The sequence below is a fragment of the Panthera onca genome, chromosome A3 (assembly GCF_046562875.1).
Source record: "Panthera onca isolate mPanOnc1 chromosome A3, mPanOnc1 haplotype 2, whole genome shotgun sequence".
In the NCBI taxonomy this organism is placed as follows: domain Eukaryota; kingdom Metazoa; phylum Chordata; class Mammalia; order Carnivora; family Felidae; genus Panthera; species Panthera onca.
Genome location: NC_138341.1, coordinates 25,598,632 through 25,618,536, shown reverse-complemented (window position 1 = coordinate 25,618,536; position 19,905 = coordinate 25,598,632). Strand labels below are relative to the sequence as shown.

At 48.3% G+C, this 19,905-nt stretch overlaps 1 protein-coding gene across 2 annotated transcripts in view; it reads left to right on the top strand.

The window, feature by feature from the left end:
- LOC132677295 (xanthine dehydrogenase/oxidase) overlaps window positions 1-19,692 on the top strand; it is a 57,798-nt gene extending 38,106 nt beyond the window's left edge. For both annotated transcript variants that reach the window (XM_078444823.2, XM_081795200.1), the window contains exons 21-36: window positions 304-428; window positions 1,213-1,346; window positions 1,765-1,852; window positions 2,958-3,044; window positions 7,007-7,198; window positions 7,368-7,513; window positions 8,296-8,377; window positions 8,930-9,025; window positions 10,321-10,449; window positions 11,101-11,175; window positions 12,664-12,716; window positions 14,663-14,777; window positions 15,805-15,870; window positions 16,134-16,322; window positions 17,617-17,793; window positions 19,424-19,692. In XM_078444823.2, the coding sequence (XP_078300949.2) occupies window positions 304-428; window positions 1,213-1,346; window positions 1,765-1,852; window positions 2,958-3,044; window positions 7,007-7,198; window positions 7,368-7,513; window positions 8,296-8,377; window positions 8,930-9,025; window positions 10,321-10,449; window positions 11,101-11,175; window positions 12,664-12,716; window positions 14,663-14,777; window positions 15,805-15,870; window positions 16,134-16,322; window positions 17,617-17,793; window positions 19,424-19,474 (1,805 nt within the window). In that variant the 3' untranslated portion in view covers window positions 19,475-19,692. The remainder of the gene's footprint in view (window positions 1-303; window positions 429-1,212; window positions 1,347-1,764; window positions 1,853-2,957; window positions 3,045-7,006; window positions 7,199-7,367; window positions 7,514-8,295; window positions 8,378-8,929; window positions 9,026-10,320; window positions 10,450-11,100; window positions 11,176-12,663; window positions 12,717-14,662; window positions 14,778-15,804; window positions 15,871-16,133; window positions 16,323-17,616; window positions 17,794-19,423) is intronic.
- Window positions 19,693-19,905: the final 213 nt, after the last annotated feature.

Below are 19,905 nucleotides of genomic sequence, written 5' to 3'. Positions count from 1 at the left end.
TCAGTCACATCTGTTAATCTGTTAATTCCTTCCTTACCATTCCCTAAATTTTACAAAATAATTTGAAAATCTGCAGTGAAAGATAGCTTCATGCCTGATGCATTTTGGTATCATTCTGGTTTCTTTGTTGGGGTGGGGGATTTGGCTCCCCCAGGTGGCTAAGGCTTTGAGACCCTTTTCACCCCTGCTGGGAACCTAGAGGGTACCTGTGTGTGAGCAGCTGGTTCCTGCCCAGGGCCCTAGGGGAGTGCACTCTCCTTCAGCAAACTCCGGATCACCATGAGGGTCACATTGCCTCCCCAGGCGAGTTGTACATTGGTGGCCAAGAGCACTTCTACCTGGAGACTCACTGCACCATCGCTGTCCCCAAAGGCGAGGCAGGGGAGATGGAGCTCTTTGTGTCTACACAGAACACCACGAAGACCCAGGTACCGTCCTGTGGGTCAGCTCCAGGGCCTGGGCACGGCACTGGGGAGCTTCTGGCTGACTAGGAGTTGGCGATGTAGGACATGGGAAAAGGGAGATCTCGGCTGGTCCAGAAGGGTATCTGAGGGTAGTGGTCCTGGAGCCAGACCCTATCAACCAACAAGCTTGTGTCACTGAGTTGTGACATAACCTTTCTTGGTTTCCTCTTCCATAAAATGGGCCTGGTAGGGTATTGTAATGACTAGATGTTTACTACTTGGATAGCACCTAATAAGAGTTGGCTTTCATTTTTCCAGTGAGATATGGCCTTGGTCAAATCACATCCGATCTCAGGCTCCTCATCTGTAAAACGTGGGTGATGGGTTTAGTGATAGCCACAGAGACCACTAAATTATCTGTGGCAGCTCAAATATGGCGGCTCCCCATTTCTCTATTGCTGGTAAGGCGACAGTACTGGCCAGCATTGTGGGCAGCTGGTCCTACCCCCGCAACTCACCAGTTCTTGGCTGGATGAAATGAACTTTGGCTCTGAAAGTCTGCTGTGGCCAGCCGCTGACCCCCCTTGCTAGAAACAAGTGTCTGAATTCAGTCTGCACTGACTAATGAGTGTTAGACTTCAGCACCTCGAGATCAAGGGCTGCCTGGGGAGGTGAGGGGGATTCCGGAATCAAGGAATTTCAGAACTGACGGCACTAAGTAGGCTTGCGGATGGCGGGCGGCTCTAGGTCAGGGTGAGGTAAGTCCAGATGATGTGTTCAGTGCAAGTAATTTTTCTTTTGTCCACAGAGCTTTGTTGCAAACATGTTGGGGGTTCCGGCAAACCGGATTTTGGTCCGGGTGAAGAGAATGGGAGGAGGCTTTGGAGGGAAAGAGACCCGGAGCACTGTGGTATCCACGGCAGTGGCTCTGGCTGCATACAAGTGAGTCCCCCTAGCCAGCTCAGAGAAGGAGAATAAGGCTGCCTCTGCCAAGAAGGCTTTCTGGATTTCTCCCTTTTAGAAGTAGATTTCTCTTGCTTTGAATTTCCACAGCCTTCTGCTTTTAGAACTCTTGGGCATTGGGGTGAGGGTAACACCACGTGTTTCTTTGTGTTCGATGCATGGATCCATGTTTAGCCTCCCCTGCCTGGCTGTGAGGGCCCTCAAGGCAAGGGCACACATCATATCCTTACATTCCCCATGTGTCCAGCAGCTTTATTTCTAGACAGTGAAGCAACCCAGCTCCAGTCCGCTTGTGCGCCAGGTGGAAAAAGAAGTCTCCCTTGCTTCCTCCCTGAGACCCAAGGATTGGGCTGTTGCAGAACCTCCCAGGGTGCTAACCCTCTGATGCCTCCCTTAGGACGGGCTGCCCTGTGCGCTGCATGCTGGATCGTGACGAGGACATGCTGATAACTGGTGGCAGACATCCCTTCTTGGCCAGATACAAGGTTCTAGTTGTCGGGAGCTATGTCGGGGCGGAAGGGGAATGCCATCTCACTGGGAAACCTGGAGATGAAGATCCAGGGATCCTGGGATGTTCTCTTACGTTTTTCACGAATACCTGTAGAAGTTCAAAGAAGAAATAGTAATGAGAAAAATTTAAATCTGCCAACAGCAACATAGAAGGGCGATGCTGGCCGGCCACTTCCCGAGTGAGGTCGCAGCATGGTGTTTACACCTTTTGTGAATTTTCTCTGCCCCATACCTAGTCTTTCTCCTCTCAGGCTCGGAAGCATGAGTTTTCAGTAGCCCTGGGGTAAATCCCTCCTGCAGAATGACCTAATGTGTTCATAGCCAGATGCAAAGATCAGAATGACTACTTTGTAATTTACAGTAAGAAATAAAGCTTCCAGGTTGTTAGGGTGGGCACCTGCTCCACCAGACCAGGGGTGGCGGTCCCTTTGCTGAGTCTGTGTGGATGACCAGCATCCTGTCCCTCTAAACACTAGTACAACCTGACAGATCCCAGTCTGGGAGCCCTTTCTCTCCATTAGGTGGCTTTGAACATTCCCCCTGTGACCTCTTCTCGTTTTGTTTCCTGATTGAACTCCCCCGAAGGGATTATATTTCCCTTCTTCCCAAATTCTTGCAGACCTGAAGAAAGTCCCAGGTCCTTACTTATGAAACGGCCTATAAAATTTGTTCTGATGGCTACCTAAGGTCAGGGATGTGAAAGCACATTCCTGCTTGTTGTGCACATTCCTGCTTGCTGTGGCTTGCTGGCCAAAATGTGTGAGGCATATCTCCAGTATCTCTCTGTTTCTCTTCCCAGCTCTCCCTTCTCTGCCTCCTCACTCCCTCTCATAAATTCAGAGCCAGTGTGGGTAGAAGGAAGGGGGAGCGTGGGGAGAGGGTGTGTCCAGGGTTGAGGACCCATGGAGCGTCACTGGAGAGATGTCAGGTCCTCTCTGCTTCACCTGTTAGCTCCGGTGACCTTGTTTTCATGGTATGATGTCTTGTTCTTTCTGCTTCCTCTGGGTAGCATGAGTGGGAGGGGATGACTCAGGTTAGGCAGAGGAAAGGGACTATCGAGAACTCTCTCCTTTTCATCAGGTTGGCTTCATGAAGACTGGGAGGGTTGTGGCTCTGAAGGTGGAGCATTACAGTAATGCAGGGAACACCCTGGATCTCTCCCAGAGTGTAAGTAGGGTGCGCCCATGCCTCTGGGTGGGGGGTGACTGGGAGGTCACGGGCAGGCCCCACAGCCCCACAGGCATAGGCCTCCTCACTTCCTACCTGGGATTATTGCAGTAGCCTCCCTGTTGGTCCCCACCTTGAGGCTCTCCACCCCTGGTTAAGGTCTAAAGCACAGAGATAATCCTATTACTTTTCAGATTGGAAATTCTTCCTTTGGGGTGCCGGGGTAGCTCAGTCAGTTAAGCATCATCGGATTTCAGCTCAGGTCATGATCTCACGGTCTGAGATCGAGTTCTGCATAAAAAAAAAAAAAAAAAAAAAAATCCTAGTAATAATAAAAAGAAAAGGAAATCCTTCCTTATTTTTCAGATATTTTGCCAAGCCAGCCAAGTCAGTTACAAAACTTTATGCAGAGTATGGTGACATTGTATGTATGTGTCTGTAAGATGAATATACCTCTATTATAGATATAATCATGTGCCTGGAAAATTCCAAAAGAACATATACTAAACAGTGATTGGATGGGATGAAGGGAGGGGCACCCACTGTCATTTTCTTTGTAACATATTTTTGTGATGTTTGAATTTTAAGTAATGAATTTCTTCTTTTTTTTGGTAACAGTTTCACTGAAATATACAATTTAAGGGTTTTTAGTAAATTTTAAGAATTATGTAACCATTATCATACTGTAGTTTTTGAACACTTCCATCACCTGAATGTGATCTCTTTCCATCACTCACGTTCTCACCCCCTACCCAGCCCAGACATACACAAATCTACTTTCTGTCTTTATAGATTCTCCTCTTGTAGTCTATTCATATAAATAGACTCTACACTGTGTAATCTTTTGTGTTCGGCTTTTTTCTCAGGATTGATTATTTATTTATAGTTTTATTTATTTAAGTGATCTCTGCACCCAACATGGGGCTCAAACTCACAAGCCCGGGATCAAGAGTTGCATGCTCCTCTGACTGAGCCAGCCAGGTGCCCCTCAGGATAATGTTTTAAGATTCCTTAGTCCTTCATTCTTTTCTCTTGATAATATTTCATTATATGGATAGGCCATTTTTTGTTTTCTACTCATCACTGAAGAGACTTTTGAGTTGTTCCCTGTTTTCAGCTTTTATGGGTAAGGCTACTTTGAACATTCTCATACTAGTCTTGTGTAGACATGAAATTTTGTTAATCTGTGTTAATTTTGTGTTAATTTTATTAATTTTGAAATTAGCAGTTACCTTTGTGGTATTACTTTTTATAATTTTCTTAAATCAGAATTTTATAACCATACTAGGTACAAACGTGTAGACTTTTCTTATAAAAGTCAGTCAGACATTTCAGGGCAAACAGAAGTTCCTGTTAGCCCCACTCCCCATGCCACTCCTCCTTGCTAGGGGCTAACTGGTTCCACTATAAAACTTCACACTTCAGATGCAGTGTAAAAACTGCTCAAAATAAGCAACACATTTAGTCTTCTCACCATTTGCAACCTGGGCCTCTTGGTGTTTTGGAAAAATCAGATTGAAAAAGATACAGTGCTTGTCCCCCAAAATCTTAGAAGCTTTTAAATCCAATCCAGCGAACATTTATTGAGCGCCTAGGGTGGCAACATAAAGAATAGATGGCATTGTTTCTGCCCCGGGAAGTTCACAGTACGGTGGGGGAGACAGATAACAAAAGACAAAATGAGGGGTGCGTGGGTGGCTCAGTCGGTTAAGCGTCTGACTTTGGCTCAGGTCATGATCTCGCAGTTTGTGAGTTCGAGCCCCGCATCGGGCTCTGTGCTGACAGCTCAGAGCCTGGAGCCTGTCTCATATTCTGTGTCTCCCTCCCTCTCTCTGACCCACCCCTGTTCATGCTCTGTCTCTCTCTGTCTCAAAAATCAATAAACGTTAAAAAAAATTTAAAAAAAAACACAAAATGAAATAGAAGTACAAGTTAGACAGAGTGCTAAGGGAAAGCAAAAACGGAATTAATTGAGACATACTCAAAACATTTAGGATGACTAAGACTAAAATAATCAAGGGCACGAAAAGCAGCCTGTCTGAGAGAGAGAATATACATGGGGAAGTAAACCAAACCCAAAATGAAACGAACAAATAAAAGCTGCCATTGATCTCATCAGGAAGATGAGTTATTACACCTTCAAGAAAGAATAGGAGGCCATAAACATGAAGCATTTGGAGAATAAAAACTAACTCTGGTGAGATAAAACTCTGAAAGCAAAAGGGTTGAAAGACACTTCAGCAAATCTCTCCAAACAGAAGAAAAAAAATACAGAAAAATTGGAAAGAAAATACAATGAAATTCGAGGACTAGTCCAGGAGACCCAAATGATAGAAGTTTCAGAGAGAAAGAATGGAAACAAGAGAGAGGAGGCAACTATCAAGAAGTAACTCAAGAAATCTCCCCAAACTATGGAACTGGAGAGTGTTATGCTAAGTGAAATGAGCCAGGCAGAGAAAGACGGATACCATATGGTTTCACTCTTATGTGGATCCTGAGAAACTTAACAGAAACCCATGGGGGAGGGGAAGGAAAAAAAAAAAAAGAGGTTAGAGTGGAAGAGAGCCAAAGCATAAGAGACTCTTAAAAACTGAGAACAAACTGAGGGTTGATGGAGGGTGGGAGGGAGGGGAGGGTGGGTGATGGGTATTGAGGAGGGCACCTTTTGGGATGAGCACTGGGTGTTGTATGGAAACCAATTTGACAATAAACTTCATATATTGAAAAAAAAAAAAAGAAATCTCCTCAAACTAATGGGCATACACTTTAAGGTTAAAAGAGCCCATCCAGTAACAAGCACAATGAAGGAAAATAGAACTATGCTAAGTTATATCACTGTGAACTTGGAGAAACCTGGAGATAAAGATTTTACAACTTGCAGGGAGGAGAAAAACACAACTATTTCCAAGAACTGGAAAGACATCGATTGGATTTGTCAATACTGGAGAGCTCGAATGCACTACCAAAATGCCTTCAGAATGTTGAGGGAAACTGGAAAACCTAATTCCAACCAAGAATCCTATATATATCTAAATCATTAGTTAAGGGTAAGAGTAGAAGAAAGACATTTCAGACATGCAAGTTTCAAAAATGTACTTCACGAAGTATTAGACTCTTAAAACTACTTGCCATACAACTTCAATGGGAAAAGAAACTGCTTTAAAAAGAATTCAAGGGTGCCTGGGTGGCTCAGTCGGTTAAGCGTCTGACTTTGGCTCAGGACATGATCTTGTGGTCGTGAGTTCGAGCCCTGCATCAGGCTCTGTGCTGACAGCTCTGAGCCTGGAGCCTGCTTCAGATTCTGTCTCCCTCTCTCTTCCCCTCCCCCACTTGTGCTCTGTCTCTCTATCACTCAAGAAAATAAACATTAAAAAAATTAAAAATAATTCATAAATCGCTGTTTTTCTTTTCTTTTTTTCTCTTTTCTTTTCTTTTCTTTTCTTTTCTCTTCTTCTTTTCTATCTTCCTTTTTTTATAGAGGCAAATGACCAGTCCTAACTGGGGAGTCTGGGAAGGGCTTCCCCAGGGAGGAACTGAATGAGGATGTTAGTAGATGGGAAACGTGCAGGGGAGGGCGGGCATGTCAGGTGATAGTAACATGTAGTCAGAAGAGAGGAAAAAAATATATTGGGGAAAAGTCATAAAGAGTCTTGTGTTCCATGCTGAAAGATGTATGAACTTTACTCTGAAGAGATTAAGTGCCATTTTTAAGCAAGAGGTTGACACAAAATGACCTTATGTTGTAGTTTGAGGCAGAGATTAGAGGAGGGAGAGACACAGAGTCCAGGAGCCCAGTAAGGAGTCTGTTGCAGTATCAGAGAAGAAATAATTTGGGCCTGAGGAGGAGCAGTGACCAGTGGGACTGGAAAGGCAAGGATGGGTGCAGCCCTCAACATCCCTTTCTTGAGGAGCCAATGAAATCGGTGCACTGCTCTCTCCCATTTTGGTTTCCTCTGCTGCAGATAATGGAACGAGCTCTATTCCACATGGACAACTGTTATAACATCCCCAACATCCGGGGCACTGGGCGGATGTGCAAGACCAACCTGCCCTCCAACACGGCTTTCAGGGGCTTTGGGGGGCCCCAGGGAATGCTCATTGCTGAGCATTGGATGAGTGAAGTCGCAGTGACCTGTGGGCTGCCGGCAGAGGAAGTAAGCTGGGAATTTGGTGGCACAGGTTAACCTACTTTGAGGGGACAGTGGCTTTGTGTCTTGGGCATCTCCCATGGGGGCAGAGGAGAGGGGTTGGAACCTTAACTTTAGGTTGTATCCGTTCATCTCTTGCCACCAACAAGGCCTCAGTGTCTCTCTCCTTGCAAAGGTGCGAAGGAAAAACATGTATAAGGAAGGGGACCTGACCCACTTCAACCAGAAGCTTGAGGGGTTCACCTTGCCCAGGTGCTGGGAGGAATGCCTAGCAAGCTCTCAGTATCATGCCCGGAAGAGGGAGGTTGACAAGTTCAACGAGTAAGCACCGGGAGGGGAGGAGTCTGATATTCTGGCATTCTCTTGGGTTTCATATTCTACAGCACATTTGCGATACTCATAATACCAAGCTAGTAAGGTGCTTGAGGGTGCTAAGTTTGCTGACCCACTCCCAGCCATCTCTTTAAGATACTCAAATGATTTGTTCAGCCTGGGGGCAGATGGGCATATACAGCGTTCACTCACTATCATAGCCCATCGATATGGTTCACCTTTACACTCATCTGCTGTTGGGGCACACCAGCCAAGGACTAAGAACACCACAGTGATGCAGCGGCCTCTAACATGAATCTATCACTGTGACCTTACAGTCACTCCATTTTCTTAGGCCCCAGTTTCAACATCTGTAAGATGGGGGTAATTACACCGGCCCTCTTTCCTCACTAAGTTACCCAGAAAACCAAACAGAAAGCACAGAGAAGGTGTTAACCACTATCATCAGTGAGTGTCATAAATGACTGTCTTCCCTGGTACAGTCACAGCACCCTGACTCTGTTTGAGCTCCACTCTGGGAGGAAGTTTTGATACTTTCAAGTGCAGACCCTCAGGGATGGGTCCTCCTTCAGCGCAGCTGAAGAACACAATCCCACCCCTTTTTCATTTGGTTTACCCAACTGGAGCACAACTCAGTTATGATAAGTACCATGTGGGCAGCACCAAGGATGCCTTATTTCAACTTTACAAAGATGTTGACTGAAACTACATCTGAGCTGACACAACCATGATAGAAAATGTTCTATGAGAATCTTCCTTTTTTTCTCCAGGGAGAATTGTTGGAAGAAGAGAGGGTTGTCCATAATTCCTACCAAGTTTGGAATAAGCTTCTCTGTTCCTTTTCTGAATCAGGTAATTGCCTTGTATAATTTTGTGCCTCTCCACTGGGCTGGGGCCCCATTTCCCTCCCTGTCTGCACTATCACATGGGAAAGGCCGTTGTGGCTGGTGCCAGAGCAGAGTGGAGGGGCTCTCTGCTGTTTAAATGGACTTGAACTTGCATATCCCTATTTGTCCAGGACGTCACAGGTCAGTGAGGGCAGCACAGGACTCAGAGATCTGGGGTCAACTCTCAGGTGTCCTTCTTCCTGATTGAAGGGCTACAGACAGCTACTCTGCCTTTCTGATCCTATGGCTTCATCTAAAAATGAGCACAAAGACATTTGACCTCCTTCCCTCTGTGGAAGACACACAGAAAGAGAGAGAGTGGAAATTTTTCGGGAACTGTTGAAGGGCTACATGATTAAATCACAAGATTCACGGTGCTTTAATTTGAGTCTGAGGCTGTAATCCAAAATGCTGCTTCCGGTTTTCTTTCTCCTGGGCTCCAGAAATATTGGCCCCAAGCATCTGGCTCAGTTAGGATTGACCCAATTTTGTGTTTGGAATCCTTCTCTTCCTGTAGGGAGGAGCCCTGGTTCACGTGTACACAGATGGCTCTGTGCTGCTGACCCATGGAGGCACTGAGATGGGCCAAGGCCTTCACACCAAGATGGTCCAGGTGAGCAGCCTGCAAAGGGTTGGGGGGGGGGGGTCCTCTCCGACATCATGGCGTCCATGTGAGGGAGGATGCTATAAGCAAGTGAGCGGCGGCACACCTGAGAAGCAGAAGCCGGCCTCAGCTTTGGTCAGTCCTGGCTCTGCTGCCCATTTTCGTGTGACCTCGGGCAAGTCTTCTCCCCTCTCAGCCTCTGTGTCTTCCTCTGTGCAATGCAGTTGGCCGGGTGACCACTCAGGTCACTTCCATTACCCACATTCTAGGGCCGTGGGGTTGTGTTGGTTTACAAGTTGCTCGGGAGCTTCTTGGGAGTAATCTGAAACTGGCCCCTGGACTCAGAGGGCAGAGGCAGACAGAAAAAAGAGGCCCAGGTTGGCAGGTCACAGTTGTAAGATGCAAAGGGAATTTACATGAGAGTCTTGCCTTGGGTGGCAGCAAGACAAATGGATCCCTACCCCCGCCCACCAAATCTTAAACGTTTGTAGGGAGAGAGGCCTCAACTGGGTTTAACCAAGGTACTGTGCAGGTGTTCTCAATCCCACGTCATCATCTCGAGGCTGTGTCCTAGAAGCAGCATCCAAGAGCCAGAAAGGCAAGCAGAACCCACATTCCAAGGACAGGGGAAGTGGTGAGGAGCCTCTGATCCTTTGAGTCCAGCTCATGGGTCAACTGGTGGTCACATTTTAAAAAAAAAAGGTTATTTATTTATTTTGAGAGAGATAGAGCATGAGCAGGGGAGGGACTAAGAGAAAGGGAGAGAGAGTTCTGCACTGTCAGTGTGCAGAGCCTGACTCGGGGCTTGAACTCATGAATTGTGAGATCATGACCTGTGCTGAAACCAGGAGTCAGACGCTTAACCAACTGAGCCCCGAGGAGCCCCCTGGTTGGTCACATATTTTTGGTGACCTTCCCTAACACTGTGTAAGAGGCTGTGTTATGTGTATAAAGGCTTCCCCCACACAGAGGAGCTAGGACATTGGAACTGGAGTAGAGTTGGAACACCTGCTTAGCTCATGGACTGGCCAGAGTAGATTTTTTAAAAAGCCAAGGTTAGCTTTAGAAAGCACTGCTAGTCACCATTAGGTTTATGAATTTTTTTTTTTTTTTGTAGCAAAATCACTCCATAAAGTTTTGCTTCCAATTGAGACAGATATAAGAACATCCCAGTCTCAGTGGGCTTATGGCTTATAAAATTATTATATTGCCTGTAATGGTGAACCTTAAACGGTCTTGGGGAGAAGGCAGCCAAGCCCCATGCCAAGCCCTCCCTGAATAAGTGATGTTGTCTCTTTTCTCAGGTGGCCAGCAGAGCACTGAAAATCCCCACCTCTAAGATTTACATCAGCGAGACAAGCACGAACACCGTGCCTAACACGTCTCCCACAGCTGCCTCCGTCAGCACTGACCTCAACGGACAGGCCACCTATGTAAGGAGCCTGGGGAGCCAGCAGAGCTGAGGGCCAGTCAAGGGCTTTGGGCCCAGAGCGCTCCCTGGGGTGGAAGCTGGAATGGTCCTTATAGGCTCTTTGGCTGTCTTATCCAAGAGGATGCTGTTCCTCCCAACACCATGTTGAAAGAGAGACCTAAAAGCCACAATCACTTCTGTCAAAGTCAAGAAGGATGAGTGTAGGATGGGGAGGAGACTTGGAGGGTCCCAGGGGGCGTTCTGCAAAGACATACTCCCCAGTGTTAGAACTGGCCACAAGACCATGGACTGAAGTTGGAATTCGATTTTGCAGCTGGCCAGGTCAGACCAACTCACTTCTCTTTCCACATAGAGGTTGTAATTAACAGATGAGTTTGATGGGAGAAGTCACTTCCTTTGGGTTCCCTCAAATATTTCATCTTCTGTAGCCTAAGAACCGGGTGTTCTCCCAGCAAGGGCCAATGCCAGTTCCTGTGGCAGGGTCCTGGGAGTGGAAGCCACACAGTCATTCTTAAGAGGGTGGCAAGACTATTTGCGTGGCACCTTGGGCACAGCATTACTTGGAGGTAGCCTTGCTGAGGCCCTTGGGGTTTTGCCTGGGCCAGGAAATACGGAAGACTGATATGTCTGGTGTGTGGGCATGTGTTCTTAGGAAGCTTGTCAGACCATTCTGAAAAGGCTGGAACCCTTCAAGAAAAAGAATCCCAGTGGCTCCTGGGAAGACTGGGTAAGTCTGAGCTGATCCAACGTGCTTTTGAAGAGGAGAGAAATTAAAGGCAGGTTCTCTGTCCCTGCCGCAGCAGGAATAGGTCACGATCTAGTCCCAGAGGCAGAGAAGCTGAGTGTTCCATAGGGTTCCACAGCACAAGTAAATGCTCCACCTTGCTGGGCCCCTTTCTCTAGGGTTTTCATAGTGGAGGGAAGGCACTGGAGGAAAACTTCTGAGCCAGGATCTTGACAACCCCATGGCGACTGGGGGTTTGGCTGCCCTGAGCCTGAGAAGGTAGGGCGACCGCTGAAGGTGCCTGACTCAGGCCTGGTTCCATACCCCACTTGTCCTGAGGCTTGAGGAATCTGGTTTTCCTCAAACCTGCTCTCCGAGGGCTGCTTCGCAGTACTTCCCCTTCCTCAGCTCTGGAGTCTGGGTCCACTGAGGCTCCATCTGTGAAGGAGTGGGGAAAAAGACATTTCCCAAGAGTTTATATCCTTCCTGTGGTTTTTTACAAGTGGCAGGCAAGCCACTCGTCTCATCACAAGAATGAACCCAGTTCTCTGGTTTCTGGTTTGGTGCCTGTGTGTCAGGAACCCTCAGAGGGAAGCGGTAAGGAAGTCTCTCTCTGGGGGCAGGCGGGGGGCTTCATCTCTTCCAACAAGCAGACATCTCAGTGGCAGCCCTGCTTTACCATCTCCCAGAGTAGAGTTGGGGTGGGAAAGTGAGCACAGTGGGAACATAGAAAATGAACCCACACCTGACCCACCTCAGATTGTACTAGTCTCCCTCCATAGACTCAAAGAAAATAGCTATTTTTCTCAGACCCACTTGCCTTATTGTGCCGCACGTGACCTCTACTTCCCTTCCAGACTCACAGATACCGCACACATATACCCCACGAATGTAGGTTGATTTTGGTAGTTTGGATTTTAGCGAGGAGACCCGGAGAGGCAAACTTGAGCTGGTCGTTGAGGGGAGAAAAGGATCGGGACAGATACAATGCAGGAACCACACGAATGGAGGTGCAGAGGTGTGGGAACATGGAGGGACTAAAATACATGAGTTTGGCTGGCATGGCGATGACGCGTGGGCAACATAAAGCCAGAGAGAGGATTGGGGTCCTTAATGTGAAGCATTTGCTCTATGGACAATGGGGAGTCAGCCAAAGTTGTCGAGTAGGGGAGTGATGTAGGCAGTATGGTATGTTAAGATGCTCACTGTGGTTGGGTTGGGCTACCTGGCAGCGTGGGGAGGCTATGTGATGGGGGAGGAGGCTACTGTAGTCCCCCAGGCTTCCAATGGCGGGGACCTAGTGCAGGTGAGAGCACAGTGCGGTCACCCAGTGCAGTGAGAATGTGAGGCAGGGTGTGGAAGCGAGGACCACCGGTACAAATAGTCGGTCAGCTTCCGGAGGAGGAGGGGAAGCTCATGAAATCTTAGTGCTGGGTCAGGGATTCTGGCACCCATGCTAAGCCCTTCCTGTTGTGTCTTTCCTCTCTTCAGGTCATAGCTGCCTACCTGGACGCAGTGAGCTTGTCTGCTACCGGGTTTTATAAGTAAGGACAGTGCTGCTGTCACCCACCTCACAAACTGTGGTCATCCTAGCCTCTGAAGTCCCCTCCCGCACCAAATGCTCTCAGCCTTTGGTCAGGAGAGAGCAGTCCCACCGAGACGCTTCAGTGGACTTGTGCCAATTTCAATTGAAAGATGCTCTGGAATACCTGGCATTGCCAACCTATGTGCCAACGAGGCAAAAGCATGAGCTGCCATTAAGAGAAGACCTGTGTTCTAGTTCTGGTCTTAAAGGGTACCATTCCATTTGGAGAAATGAGGGATTCTCTCTGAGCCCTTTTCCTCATTTACGACGTGGTGGGACCATCCCTCCCTCGGCATTCCCCTAGACCCAGGGCTGTCTGCTGTGTGGCGTTACCCTCGTGTGTTAGTTACTCTGCTGTGTGCGTTGGCTTTCTTTACGGAGGCTTTCCTGGGACAGAAAGAGAGGAAGATTTAGAACACGTGGTCTCATTACAAAGTGCAGAGTTCAGGGGAACTTGACGTGGGACTTGGAAAAGAGCACACGCCTTCTGCTACTTTGAACTCCAGTAGCAGTACAAAGAGCTAGAGACCCCGCCCAGCTGATGTAAAGGCTGGAAGAAGATGGGATCCAATTTGCTATCTCCCATAATGTTCTAGTTTTCTCTGGAGAATTTATTTATGTATAAAAAATTTTTTTTTTAACATTTATTTTTGAGACAGAGAGAGACAGAGCATGAACAGGGGAGGGGCAGATAGAGAGGGAGGCACAGAATCTGAAACAGGCTCCAGGCTCTGAGCTGTCAGCACAGACCCTGACGCGGGGCTTGAACTCACGGGCCGTGAGATCATGACCTGAGCCGAAGTCAGACGCTTAACCGACCAAGCCACCCAGGCGCCCCTTCTCTGGAGAATTTAATTAGGACCTTTCTTTCACAGATCAGTGGGTTTGGAAAAATAGTTCAGTATGCATTTTAGGCAAAGTCACGTTTTGCCAGTGCTCCTTGGGTTATGTGACATTTGACCTGCACAGGCAGAGATTAGAGCAGATGTTCTCGGATGTTCTCGTTCCGTTGTCAGAGTTGGTAAGACTGGGTAGGATACAGGAACACCCAGGTGAAGATGATGACCTCAGAGGTCAAAGGAGGTGGTGGGTTCTCCTGGGAGAAGCCTTTTCTCTCAGCTCCGAGTTGGTTTTGTTTTCATGCAGATTCCGATCCCTTCAGCTCACGTTGTTTCTGTGTCATGCGTAGAAAAACGGAGAGGCAGAGTACTGTGAACTCCAGGTGGGAGAATATGCACGTACACACGTGTGGATCGTGTGAACTTGGAATTGTATAAGATACTCAGGATCAAAGAAGAAAAACGTAGAAGAGAGCATCTGCTTTTATGAATAGCACTTTCCCCGAATCATTTGTTGACACCGAGAAGGGGCCAGTAGCCAAGGAGAAATGCAGGCAAGGGGTTAAAGGTACACCCAGGCTGACATGAGATGCTGACCTTAACTCTCCCCTGGAGAAAGGTGAGCAGCCCAGGAGGTGGCACAGGCAGGGGCTTTGGTTCTGAGAGCTTGAACTCTAATCCAACACTTCCTTTGGGTGTGGTTTTCGTGTCGTTTGTGAGCTTGTGCAAATGTGTCACCTGCTTCTACCACATAGAGGTGGGCACATGGATACTATACACCCCTGGGCTGTACAGAAGGCATCACATAAGGGCCATTGGCAGATCCTAGCAGACATGAGGCAAGAAACTCTGGAATACCTGGGTTTCATTAACAGGTCCAAAATATTAAAAACATGTGGACTCTTTTGAAGGGCAGCTGAATGAAAAAATAAAACCTGTGGAGTCTTAGGATTTTGTGGGACAAGCTGTGTGTGTGTGTGTGTGTGTGTGTGTGTGTGTGTGTGTGTGTAGGTGGGGGGCATGTTAATCTTAATACATATGCAGTGTTTTCTGTTTTCTCCTCCAGAACACCCAACCTTGGCTACAGCTTTGAGACAAACTCTGGGAATCCCTTCCACTACTTCAGCTATGGGGTGGCTTGCTCTGAAGTGGAAATCGACTGCTTAACAGGGGATCATAAAGTAAGAAGTTTGTAAAATCTTAGTACTAAGTTAGGGGAAAGAGAAGAGAAACAAGTGAGTTGCAAACATCAAGAACCAATAGAGACACACTTTCTGGCTGGGAGAATAATGTGTGATGTCACAGCCTGGCAAACTTCCGATGAAGGACCAGAGAGTAAATACTTGAGGCTTTCTGGGCCACAAAGACTCTGCCTCAACTACTCAATTCCATAACTGTAGCACAAGAACAGCCAGAGATGTATGCAAACAAATGGGCATGGCTGTGTTCCAATACGATGTAATTTGTGCACACTGAATGTGAATTTCACATAGCTTTCACATGCCGCGACATATTCTTAATTTTGTCAGTCATCTAATACCATAAACACCATTGGGGCACCTGGGTGGCTCAGTGGGTTAAGCGTCAGGCTTCGGCTGAGGTCATGATGTCATGGTTGATGGATTTGGACCCCACATTCGGCTCTGTGCTAATAGCTCAGAGCCTGGAGCCTGCTTCAGACTCTGTGTCTCTCTCTCTCTCTACCCCTGCCCTGATCGTACTCTGTCTCTCTCTCTCTCAGAAATAAATAAAACATTCCAAAATCTTAAGAAAATGTAAACACCATAATTAGCTCACAGGTCCTACAAAAACAGGGCACAGACTAGAATCAGCCCGTGGAATGTAGTTTGTTGTCCCCTTCCTTACACTATCTATCCAGACTCAGGTTCCGAGTCCCAGGAGCCTGGGAACCAGCCTTCCTGCTCATGGGTGTGTGTGCCTGTGTGTGTGTGCACAGTTCCTTCTGATCGCCCAGAGAGTGTGGCCACTCCCTTCCCCTGCCTAGTGGCCACAGACTCAAACTTCAGCATTGACCATGCCAGTGCAGACTGACAGGGATAGGAGCACCCTGCCTGAGCATGCCCAGGGCACGCTGCTTCTGAAAGTCCTATCTGGGTTGACACAATAATTTAAGGGTCACTGTGCCCCATCTATCATTCCGCACATTCCTTTCTTCTCACACTATTTGTATTTTGCCATCCACTTTAGAACCTCCGCACAGACATTGTCATGGATGTCGGCTCCAGTCTGAACCCTGCCATTGATATTGGACAGGTAAGGCACATGGGTGACCAGGGTGGTCATGGACTTGGCCAACCTTCAGTGCTAATGCCTTCGCTCTGCCTACACCACTGCCTGGCGAAGGCCCAGATAGCTGATCCCAGGCTGGGCAGGAGCCAGCTGGGCTGTCTGCAGAGGGCTGTTTTCAGCTTCTTTCCATGCCCACTCCCCGTGGGGCTTGGCGCCTATTGTGGGAAGCGGTATCTGTCCTTGGGGAGGGGTAGGCAGAGTGGCCATGGTCTCTGTCTGGCCTGCAGGTAGAAGGGGCGTTTGTCCAGGGCCTTGGCCTGTTCACCCTGGAGGAGCTGCACTACTCCCCGGAGGGGAGCCTGCACACCCGTGGCCCCAGCACCTACAAGATCCCTGCATTTGGCAGCATCCCCAGTGAGTTCAGGGTGTCGCTGCTCCGTGACTGTCCCAACAAGAAGGCCATCTATGCGTCCAAGGTACTGTTGCCCTGGGTCTGCACTGTGGGAGGACATGGGGGTAAGACCCACCTACCGCATGGGTCTGCAGGGGGCTTGTCTGGAAGAGACCAGGGTGCTTGACACGAGTTTTGGCGAGGATGGTGGAGCGATGGGCAGTCCCTGCCTGGGAAAAAGAAAACTGGGATGACACCAGCTCTGTGTGGTCAAAGCCAGCTCCTTTGGGTGCACTCGGAGAGATTCCTTTAATCCAGTCCTGTAGGTCAAGTCCTGACCAACATCTATGTCTCAGGTGTGCATCTTGAGCTTGGTCCTAAAGAGGACCCCACAGGTACACACCCCTCCCTGTTATCCCTTAAAAATAGCACATTCACTGCAGATGGGGCAATACTTCTGTGCAATCCCTTGTGCCTCCTTCAGTGGCTGGCACCTGACTTGAAACTTGATCTGCACGTCTCAAGGATTAGAGTCATCCCTTATTTCCTCCCGGTCCCCAGTAATTATGAAAAATGGTTGAAAATCCCATAAGCTGATTGATACAGTCCTAATCAAAGAAGGAAAACACATAATCACTTGTAACCAGTGAAACATACCCATTTGTTCCTTTCATGATTTACTTCACTGTGGTTGGGTCTGGGACACTTTTTGATCTCGCCATCGACTCTCACACTTTAGTATGCCTTGGGATCACTGCAGGCTCATGAAAAAAATACATTTTGGTGAGACCTGTCCCTAGAAATTTGGTTCAGGAGGGCTGGAGTAGGACCCTGCAACATGCATTTTTAATAAGCATCTCTAGTGCTTTTGATACATGGAATTTCTGGTCAGTGCTTTGGGGGAACAAAACCAACTCTGCTAGAAAATGTTTAATTCCTATTGGTCGTGATGCCTAGATTCCAGATGACGTTGTAAGTATAATTAGGGTGCCTACAAGTATAATTAAGGTGCCTGTAAATGTGGGTGTCAGAGTTGCAGGTAGAGGATTCCCCCAGCCTTATAACTGCGAGGAAAGGGTCCAAATTCAGGTCAGACACTTTGTCCATAAAATATAATTATTTAAAACAGCTTTGAATGGTACATTTTCTTTGCATGGTGTCATCAGAGAAAAGTGACACAGTAAGAGTTGAGAACGCCATGGAGGTTGAGTCATTTACCAGATTGATTGTTCTCAGCCCTGAAGAATTTTGAGCAGCCTTCCTGCCTTGCTGGCCGTGGCCCGCTGGGGCTGGCTGGGGTTCCTGGCATCTCCAGCCCTCCTGGCGCAGAGGCTGGGGTCCTGTTGCCTGACTCCCTGTCCTGCGCTCTGTCCGCCCAGGCTGTCGGCGAACCGCCCCTCTTCCTGGCAGCCTCCATCTTCTTCGCCATCAAGGATGCCATCCGTGCAGCTCGAGCTGGGAACCCGGATTGTAAGACAAAGAAGCTTTTCCAGCTAAACAGCCCCGCCACCCCGGAGAAGATCCGCAACGCCTGCGTGGACCAGTTCACCAGGCTGGTATGAGGCCCCTCGAGCACCCACTCCGTTGGGGGGAGGCCGGGCAGAGGCGGCCCATGCAGAGAGGAGAGCGGGATGCCAGGCTGTCTGTCCACTGGGCAGCCTTGGGTCCTCGCTGCCTTCCTTGTGCCGTTGAGGCACCCCCTTGAACTTGCTGGAAAAGAGCAAGAAATGAAGTTTGTAGCTGGGCTTCCTTAGAGGAAAGAGGGCTCTTTGGTGCACAGCTGTCAACCACAGATTTAATTTTTTCCCTTGAAGATGAGGGTGATGGGTAAACGTCCAGAAGAGCCTAGTCTTTAGCGTCCATCACTAGCACTTTGGGGACCCTTCTTTGCGAAAGTCACCGTGTGAGTGCTGTGGAGACGGAGACGAAAAGGGGAGTTAAGGAATTGATTAGATGCACCACGTTCGTTCTGCGATGACTATATGCCATACCGATGCTGGCACACATGGATGCCCACAGAGACTTTGTGGTATTTTAGGAAACCAGCTAATTGTATTTTGCGGTGGCTGGTTACGACCTTAGTGTACGTAGCAGCATGTAGGAGGAATTCTATGGTCTTTGGACCATGGGAAGCGCTTCCATGATACTTGTAGTGCGCAACGCCTGGCCACAGAGGACCATGCAGGGACAGATTCTTCCCCTGTTGCCTCTGAGTTGTGCTGAAGCGGGCTCTGCCCACACAGGACCCTCCAACTGCCTTTACAACAGCAGCCTCTGTTGAGTTAGCAGAGCCAGATTCTTCCTGATAACCCAAGTTGGATTTCCTCCTGGGTATTTGATAGAAGATTTGTTGGGCCTTTTTGGTTTAGAGGTGAAATGGGTACTCATGGACCGAAAGGGTTCCAGGGATGGGAGGTTGCGGGAGAGTCTTGAAAGCAGGCCAATCTGCCTTTTCAGGCCTCAGCACCAAGGGTGAGGGAGACCGAGGGGTCCCCAGGTAGGCCACTGTCATCTGCCAATAGCTTTAGCTATGGGGTAAGACCACCAGACCACGTGTTGAGTTTCCAGGCAGCGAGGATGCCCACAACTCTGCAGCAACCTTCCCACAGCCCAGAACCTTCTCACCATGGCCACATGCTGACAGTTTCCCAAACCCCTTCCCCGGGAGACGAGGTGCTGCCTGGCTCCCGATAAGCTTACCCAGGTGGCCAAGTTAGCTCCTTGAAAAGAATCTGATGCAGAACTCATTGATTTAATGAAGCCCTCCAGGTCCTCAGACCTAAAGCACAGATTCTGACCCAAGCCCCTTTGCTCTGTTATAACACACCAGTGAGTTAAATCCCTGCAGCAGGTTTGCATGAGTAACTGATTCTATGACCCAATCATGATTTCAGGGACTGTGTGTAGCACGTGTGAAGGGATCACTTCCGTATTTGGTCATTCCTGTGGCTTCGGGGCCTACTAGAGTGCCTCCCACATGGGAAGTGCTTGGCAAAACTAAAGGAATGACTAGGCAGTTAGAGGGCCCTGCCCTGGGGGCACTCCCAACAGCTGAGACTGCAGAGGGATGGCTCACCTTGGAATGGTGGCCGGCAGTGGTGGGAGGTGGCATGGGCATCCGAGTGGGCAACGTGTCCTGTGCTATGGGAAGACCCCGGTGATGAGTTTTCTTTCATTCCTTCCTAGTGTGTCACTGGCACTGCAGAAAGCTGTAAGCCCTGGTCTGTGAGGGTCTGACGACAAAGCCCCCAGCAGAGTCTGCTTATGCTGTGCGGGAGTTTCCATGGAGCATGAGACATGCCTGCAGAACATGATCTATACATGTCATGGGGTGACAGTGCTGTGAGTCATCAGGATGATGTTTGGAAGCACACGGAATGCGTTGGAAGATTTTGTTTTGTTTTCGCTGAAGATTTTGATCAAAAATATGGTTTGCAAACATAATGAAAAGCAAATTCAGAACTCTGAGGCCACGTGGCTAATATGCAATGAGAGTCTTTGTATGTCTGCTTTAATCATGTATGTCAAATAGGTGTATGTGCTCTGTCCCAGCTCACAGGCAAGGCTGTATAGCCTCAGGTGCTGACAGTGTCTGTCCTTCAAAGAAGATGCCCCCCCAGCCTCTGGAAGTTTCCATCCTAAACCAGAGTCTTCCCTTCAAACCAATG